At 32.8% G+C, this 9237-nt stretch overlaps 1 protein-coding gene across 1 annotated transcript; it reads right to left on the reverse strand.

Moving 5' to 3' along the window:
• Nucleotides 1-3787: 3787 nt before the first annotated feature.
• On the reverse strand, nucleotides 3788-8754 carry LOC107460423 (uroporphyrinogen-III synthase, chloroplastic). The gene is made up of 9 exons (XM_016078790.3): nucleotides 8445-8754; nucleotides 7207-7294; nucleotides 6468-6534; nucleotides 5828-5946; nucleotides 5398-5490; nucleotides 5234-5289; nucleotides 4931-5016; nucleotides 4364-4495; nucleotides 3788-4050 (listed from the first exon to the last, which is right to left on the reverse strand). The coding sequence occupies exons 1-9, from the start codon at nucleotides 8661-8663 to the stop codon at nucleotides 3996-3998; spliced, it is 915 nt and encodes a 304-aa protein (XP_015934276.1). The 5' UTR covers nucleotides 8664-8754; the 3' UTR covers nucleotides 3788-3995.
• Between the last annotated feature and the right edge of the window lie 483 nt (nucleotides 8755-9237).

Genomic DNA, 9237 nt, shown 5'->3' on the forward strand with positions numbered 1-9237 from the left:
CCTCAACAAGAAGAAGTCGATTTAAGAGCTTGTCATGCCTCTCTTATAGGTTATAAGATGTTCGTCTCTCTTTTTAAAACATGTATTTGCGATGAAAAGATCAGAGGTTGAGAAAAAGTCCAAAATAGTTTTACCCTCGACATTGATCACCGCGAAACCATGGCCTCCGTGAATACTCTCATACCCAGTCACTTCTCTCCCAACATGGCCATTTAAATCTCCTCCTAAGAAAATCTTATCTCCTGAAGGTATGTCTTGAACCAAACTCTCTAGATCCTCCTAAAATCTTATCTTGTGTTGTTCGTCTGAACCCACTTGCGGTGCATAGGCGCTAATCACATAGAAATCACCTCCCTCCACCACAAGTTTGATAGAGATGATCCGATCTCCCACCCTCTTGACATTCACTACGTCATTCTTCCACTGCTTATCCACAATAATTCCAACCCCATTCCTATTCTTCATCTTTCTTGTATACCAAAGTTTGAAACTAGAAGTATCCAACTCCCTAACCTTCGCACCAACCCATTTTGTTTCTTATAGGCACATAATGTTAATCTTCCTCCTTGTCATAGTGTCCACCACCTCCATGGACTTTCTTGTTAGAGTGCCTATATTCCATATCCCAAATCTTAACCTTCTGTTGCTCCGACCTTTACCTTTTACTTTGTGAACTAGTTTATTTACCCTCGTCCGTTCACGAAAACGCGAGAACCTTTTCTCATTTAACACTACATTCAGACACCGATGCAGCGACTCTTGCTCATTTGACACCGTACTCGAGACATACAGCATGTTGCTTTCGGGCAACGACCTAACTTTAACGCAATAATATCTTTGATTCATGTCATGGGGATTTGACTATATTTTTATGTTGGTTGTCGAAGACCTAACACAACCCTCCTCCTTTATCCGGGTTTGGGACCGGCTATGTACCGCAAGTGTAATATTGGCGGAGTTATATACTTAGCAAAAAATTACCAAATTTTAAGAATAATAATGTCTCATTTTTCTAATCATACTTGCAAAAAATCGCATCAAAATTCAATTTTTAAAGCATTTTTTGAGAAAATACATATTTAATGTTGAATATTTTTATTATATTTTAAAATTATTTGAAGGCAGTTTTGTCGATAATAAAATTCAGATGTATTTTTGTAACGATAAAATTATTCAAGTATATTTTTGGTAGTTTATTCTTTAGTTTAATAAGAAGGAAGTAGAAGTAACCAATATATATATGGTGAATGCTATGGTGCCTAAAATGTGGTGTCTATTTACTAAAAAGAGTTAAAAATCAATATTTAATTTAAAAGATATAAAAATAAATAATTTTTAAAAATTCAAAACTTACTACAAAAAAAAAAGTTAGGCAAAATTTAGACACCAAATCATAGACACCATAGAATTGGCCTATATATAACATGAAATTGAAAAGACTTGTTTACTAAATGTCTCAAGATAGAAATACAAAACAAAATATTAGGAGACCTAAACTTATATCATAAATGAGATAAATATATAAATAATTAAAATATGTTTATTTTTGCTTATTTAAAATGAGATTTGCTTAATACAAAACTTTTTTATTTCGTAATTGTAATTTATAATTTATAATTTGTCTTATGACAATCAGCAAGCAAATCGCAAAATAGCATAATCATGTATTAGAAATACAATACAAGTGTGTTTGTAGAAAAGTTATCAATAATTCATTAGCTGGATAGTTTCATAGAAGACTTAGAAAGCTAGCACTTTATGCTAAAAAGCATGATCAGAATCTCTTTAATTATCTTTACAAACAGAGCAGCAATATCCATCTGTTATTTTCTTATGCAGTAGCAGACATTTCAGACCCACTAACATCACCTCTTAGTTTTCATCTTTAAAGTTTCCACAACTACAAAGAAGAGTGTAATTATCCCCTTGTTGATGTGTAAAACATCATTGATCCATAATTTATAAACAAATAATGAATTTGATTTATTTGTTTATTTATTTTGGATACAGCCCTTCTCGGTATCTTGTGTTACCGTGGAATGCTTGTACATCAGATGCTTTTTTTTCCCTCCCCGGATCATCCAACACTCATACAGAATATAGATGAAACAAATTCAGATGGCCTTCTATATATGTCCATTGTAGCTTGGGAAAAAACAAAAGAACAAGGAATTCAATTAATTGAGTGAAGGGATTCTATTACCATATCATATATGTTGGTTGGTGAAGATGCTTTGGTGCTCTGCATTTCAAAGGGACTACTAATAGTCCACACAGTGGCACAAATAAAGCTTTATTTTCAGTTTGATAATGAAATGAGGTTGCATCGTCGTGCAACTAAAATAATTGTCCTCTTCTCCAACCAAAAAAATCATTGTCCTTATCGCTTATTTTATAGTAGTCATGTCACATTCTAAGATCAAATTTTCATTTAATTATATATATATATATATATGGATTATGTTAGGTAATCAATAATTTTTTTAAACAACATAAACAACCACCAATAAAATAAAAACACACTACACCTTTAAATTATTCATCTAAATTTTAATATTAAAATAACTATTCACACATGTAGTGAAATAAACATCCAATATATCTATTGTTCACATTGTTCAGCAAGTTACCTATACTTTATATATATATGGCCAGTTAGCTTGTTACGGTTTGTACAATAGTAGCCGCCAACAGCAATTAGCACTTCCACCGATCCATTTAGGCATCATCTCTAGTTTACTTAATCACACGGCAGGGATTATTAGCATTTAGCAATATAAATTATAGAGCAATGCTATATCGGCAAATATTATCAATTTTTGCCATCAATAATTTAAACCAATATTTATAAACATTTTACACACAAAAAACATATAATTTATATTTAATTTATCAAAATTTTATATACATAAATTAATATAATTTATATTCATATTTTTTAAAAATTTACACACATAAATTAATAAAATTTATTTGTTAAAGATAATTTAATATTTATATTGATCAAATAAAAATAAAAAATATAAAAAAATGGTTAGAATCCAAGAATTTCTCTAAATTATATTTCATGGTGGCATCTTCATGTCATCTTTGTTGCAAAAAAGTGTTATTTCAAGAGGATATAGTTCTAGACAAAAATTTACTTTTATATAAAATTGATTTTTGAAAATCGTTAAATAATTTAATAAATTTAATAAAATTATCATCTAATAATTCTCAACTATTAATTTTACATGAAACAATTGCATATACCATAGTTCCATATGTATTATTTGAAACAATGTGAATATTCTGAACCAAAAACAGAAAAGAAAAAAAAGAAACAATGTGAATGTTATGTCAAAACACTTGATAGTATTTTGGTGGACTGTATTGTTCAATCATTTTGTTGTACTAAAAAGTAGTGTGATAATTAACTCATGTTGATATGATGATATCTATACTAGAGATGATATAAATGTTGTTTTGGTTAATTTTTTTTACCATACTTTGTTTTTTGTCGGTTATAGGCTCCACCTAGAATGTCGAGCTTTTTCTTTAAAAAAAAAAAACATGAACTGGTGTCTACCATTGGAAGTGATCCGTTTGAATTATTTTACTTGCACATCTTTGGATTGTTTAAATTTGAGGAGACGAGGATAAAGTAATCCATTAATCAACTTTAAATCAGATAAAATGTCATCCTAGATTCCTAGTGAACCGCATGACTTGTCTTATTGTTTAGATACTAAATCTTTTTTTTTTTTTCAGTCCTGTGGAAACTCACATATTCGGACAACTGGATCAATTAGCAACAAAATAAATCAACATTAATTAATAAAATTATGAACGGTATTTACAGCACTAAGACTATTTACCACTCATCTCATGATAGCCTCTATAAACCTAAAAATATCTGAGAAGTAAATGCTTCCCAAAGTAAAATCACTATATAGGTTATTTTCTCTGCCAGTAAAACGCTGGAAACATCTCCCATCGCTACGAAGTGCAGATGATTACCTCAATAGTTCATCATATGATCCTAGTGCTTCAAGAATGCTTTCTACCCAGCTGCAGCAGGAGGAAGGTACTCAGAAACGGATTGTATTAACAAGATTTTAAAGTAACACAGAGAGCAACAGAATTCTGTTCGTACTAAAAATCCTGATATAATGAATTATAATAAGAATGATTTATTGAAACTGGAGTCAATCCTATGTTACTAAAGCCTGATATATTCAAAAAAGAAATATAACGTGGAAATAGAAATCAGCTTTGTTAAAAAGAAAACTTCTACATGATGACAGGCAGGAAAATTGTACTCAGCACATAGAATAGGCACTGAATACTTAAGAGAAATGCACATAGAGGATTTGCGATTTACCCTTCCAGGCCTGGTTGTGTTGGGTAGTACACATTTCTGAATCCTAATCTTCTTGCCATTGCAGCAGTCGTCTCGCCAATGCATGCAACAGAATTGTTCCACTCTGAATCAGAAAGAAGATTCTTCCAAGCACTGTAGCAGCGGATGACAAAAACCAGTAAATTTCATTTTCTCTTTTCTATATATATATATTAAAAGGAAGAATGAAAAATAACTGAGTGAAGTGCTAAATAAATAAGACTGAACTTGCTAAGAACAAAATTCTACTTATTTCTATTTAGAAAATTAAAAATAAGACGGCCAACTTGCCAAATACTCCAGGATTCTTGTAATATGATAGTATTAGGCTTAATTAGTAATGGACAAAGACAGCACCCAGTTAGGAAGTTGAAATAGTTTATTGGATTCATCGTGTTCAATACATATATCCAACAAGCAAAGAACTGAAATACCAAATCCAAACATAATAATAAATCATTTCCTAGATTTGAAGTAAATATGAATTCTTTTAAAATTCAAGAATCAAAATTCACAATAAAAAAGAGAAAGAAGAAACCAAAGGCTAACCGAATAGCAGATGGTGAAGCTACAGTGACAACAGGGGCAGCAAGTGCCTGCTTAAGAACAATTTGGTCTACATTTTGAACTGGCACCTGTCAAATAAGTGAGAATCAAACTGTCGTAAATTTCCAAGAAGACTGTGAAATAGATCACTTTAACATTAGTAAATATTACATTTATAATAATTAAATCTAATTAATGACATAAAACACACATTCAACATGTGGTGCTTGCAAGGAAGTACTTAAGTATTGGACCGTATATATTTTTAGAAAAAAGGAAACCAGCACTAAAGCTAAAATCTTTTACCGTTGTGTATGTATTCATCCTAATAACCTCAAATCCACGCTTGGAAAGTCCTTCCTCTGGTTATATAAATATCACACAGACGATTAGCACATACAATTAGCTTGAAAATAGCAAATGTTATACAAAACCCAAGTTTGAAAGGTGCAAAATAATAACTCTGTTACCAATCTCATTGCTGGCCTTTTCAGAAGCAGGGTATAGAACAGTTGTTTTATTTCCAATCTTTGGAAGTTCTGCAGCCAAAACCTTTCCTGTTGCTGAAAATCATCAAATCCATATTAAGTTTCACTTCCAAAAGACTCGGCTTAAAGTTCCAGATTCACACTAAACAACATGTTAATCTACTGAGTGGTTAGACTCCCAATTCACTTTCACTAAGAACCACGGAAGCACAGAACCTAAGCAAAGCAATCTCCTGCCCTGCCCTATCAAGATGCATATCTTGGAACTACCCACATTTTCCTCTAATACCCCAAAATACTTGCGAGTTTTGAGATGTTACTTTATATTTCTTAAGTCAGTTATCCAGCTTGATAAAGAAGCAAAACTGGGGAGCATAATACAAATTCAGCCTACATGAATACACACGGATACCTTTTGATGGTGCGAAGGCAACATCAAGCAATTGATTTGAAGACTGCATAGCTTCCTTGAAAATGCTTGCAGTGCCGGCGCCAACAACGCCTATTTTGACATGAGGCATCCCAGCAGCTCTAAGGACAACAAACAAGGCTAGGACAATCATTTGTTAAAAAACAAAATATTTAAGAAACAAAGTACCAAAAGAAAATGATGTAAAATTGCAAATAAAAAGAATAATACTGTAAAGAATGACATAAAAGGAAACCTTTGTTTCTTGTGCTATTTTGTCTATAATAATTTATCTGTACAACTACGAAATGCATCAAACAGTTTTATATAAGAAAAAATCTTGCGGCAATTTCACATTTGCAAGTATGACAACTCAGGCACAAACTAGATTAGAGATCATATGGACATTTGGTTCACATGTAACATAACAAAATTGCATTTCAAGTATTCCGGCCATAGGACTATAAGTTACAACAGAAGGCAAGGGGTATAAAAATTTCGTTAGGGAAAACAAACGATACAAGTCAATAAAGAGAATTGATGAAAAAATATTATCCTGATGTTTGAGCAAATTTTTTTCAAAATCATTTAAAATATTCCAGTAGTTCCGCATAAAGTACTCAAACAAGATCTAAAATCTTACCTCCATGCCTCTAGAAAGACTGAACCAGCTTCTGGGGAAGTTATGACAATCCAATCAAACACATTATCTGCAAGTATCAAGCATCAATTGTTAAGCAATTAGGCGCTTATAAGCATGAGTCATGTGGATTAGAAGACATACACAAAATAAGGTAGTGACCTTTTTAACTTAAGAAATCAAAGATCTGTCAATGTGAAATTTCTCCACTCTACTTAGAGGCAAGGGAAGACCTCCATGTACGCACTCCCCAACCAAGTTTCTTAAAAATTACAGTATGAGCACACATGCTGAATGTAAACCTAGAGGAAAAACAAAACCGCATCTCTATATTTGGTGAAAATCAAACCACTCTAGTCATACTAATTTCATACATTATCCAGGTCAGATGAAATACCAACAGTCTGAGACAGCATAGGAATCATCTTACATGTCACCACGATCTATAAAACTTAATGAAAACAAAGTCTTCAGCATTTGAAGCACAAACTCTTTATTTTCTGAACCATGTGTAATGGGAAATAATCCATCAAGCACCAACCCAATAAGAATTTAACATCCAGAATATCATCACTGCATCTTTCTTCCCATTAAGTGCACATAAATATAGACATTCCTTTTAAAACTGGTTTAATAAAAGATAATTAGTTCGCATACAATATCTGTACGAGATGAAAACAGCATGATTCGAACTTCACAAAATATTTGCATATACACAAGGCAAGTTTTTCCTAATGCTTACCACTTAATACAGAAGGAAGCCTATCTAAGTCCACTCCCGGTGCGTGCTCAATGAGAGGAAGTTCCAAACACTTGATTTCATGTTTAGCCTGCAGCAAAAATTGGAATTACAGCAATAGTTTCCGGGCATGTGATCAGTTAAACAATATGAAAAACAGAAGCTATCAGTTGGATCTCCATTTACCCAACTGATCATCTTTGTGCTTGAATATTTTACAGACAAATTCCCAATGGAAGAAGATATGAAGGAAGATGAAATAGTAGTAGAAAATTAAATACAAGTTATGAGGATATGCAGCATCAAGATTTGATCAAAGCATTACCTAACCTAATGAAACTTCTATATAAAATGGTTGGAATAGAATCTTATGATACAAGTAGGAGCAGATTGCCAATTTAGGTGAGTGGGAAAAATATTAAACTAAAAAGTGAAAGACTGACATGAAAACGAAAACAAAACAAAAAAACAAAAAACAAAAAACAAAACAAAAAATGAGCATGATGAACATGTTATACTTTATCAGTCAGGTTTAAAAGAAAAGCCAATGAAGTTCAACCAATTAGTGTTCATTAACTAATAGTTCAAGATTATAGGGCACATGTTTCAAACAGGAGAGTCTAAAGTATATTCTCTTTAATCGATCCCTAAATTCGTCTACATTTGAAAAACCTGCGGTGATCTGCAATATGACATGAATGAATTTCGCTACGTAAACTATACTAGCACTATATTTGATTGATAGAACTCACGAAAAGCAGGACCTAATGCAAATTTAGGAATCCAAATCCAACATCTGGACGTTTGTCTTTTCTTATATTCAGCACTTTCTTTCTTTTAAATTAACGTGGCTTAAAATAATCATATAATAATAATAATAATTTAAAATTCAAACAGCTAAGAAAATAGGGAACAAAAGAAAGAGAAAAAAACAGTACATACAATGAAGCATTTCATTTCAACCTTTAATCAAACACCTAAATGACATAACGGCTTAGTTGAGAAGGAAAAGAAGGAACGAAAGGTTAAGTCGGAAAGAGAAGAAAATCCAGCTAAGATAACTGAATGAGAATCGGAATAGAGATGAAAACAGAAGAGTTACATTGAGTATGAGGCTGAGAAATAAAGCACATTGTTGTAGCTGAAGCAATGCAGAGGAAACAAACAAATCCAAGGAACATAAAAAGCGAAGGTAAGGTAAGCAACGAAAGGTGAAGAGAGAGAGTAGAAGAGTTACGCACCAGAGCAGTAATAAGCTTGGCGTTCTTGCCACGCTCTCTGGTGACGACAACTTTGGGGGAGTAATTGGAAGTGGAGGCGGAAGCGGAGGTGAAGAGGGAATCGGTGGCCGAGGCGGAGGCGGAGGCGGAGGAAGGAGATGAGCGTTGAGGAGGGAAGAAGATTCGTCGGTGGAGTTGACGACCGTAGGGGAGAACGGAGACACAAACAGCATGTGCCATTGAAACGTGTTGGGCAATGGACGTTGTCCCCACTCCAGCTGTTACAGTTTTACAGATCAACCCCCTTCCTCCATTCTTATTTTATTCATTATTTCCATAAATATCTTCCTTTCTTTTCATTTAAACCCAATTTTATAATCACTCTGATTCTATTCTAAGATTTACTAGGCCCTAGCGACTAGCCACTCGAGCCTCCATGTATTTATTCAAGTTTAAAAATTACTAACTTTTTACTTTAGTTTTTACCTATACAAAATCTATTTGAGAGTAAGTAATAAAATGAGGGTTTTGACAACGGTAAAATTAGAGTAAATCACGTAAATAAATCAAATGAGTTTTAATTTTATATGAATGTCTTAAATACAAATAGAAGTTAATAGTTAAAATCATCTCTAAAAGATATTTCGATCTTCATATTCGTTTTCAAAAAATGACAAATATGACTACGTTCGTCTTTCCGTCATCTCCTTCGCTAAGGTGGCTAACGTTGAGTGACGTGTTCCGTTAACTGCCAGCATGGCAGACACCTATGTGTGCGTTGTTGTTGCTAACAAGGTAAGTATATTAAAATAAT

The sequence above is a fragment of the Arachis duranensis genome, chromosome 8 (genome assembly GCF_000817695.3).
Source record: "Arachis duranensis cultivar V14167 chromosome 8, aradu.V14167.gnm2.J7QH, whole genome shotgun sequence".
Classification (NCBI taxonomy): domain Eukaryota; kingdom Viridiplantae; phylum Streptophyta; class Magnoliopsida; order Fabales; family Fabaceae; genus Arachis; species Arachis duranensis.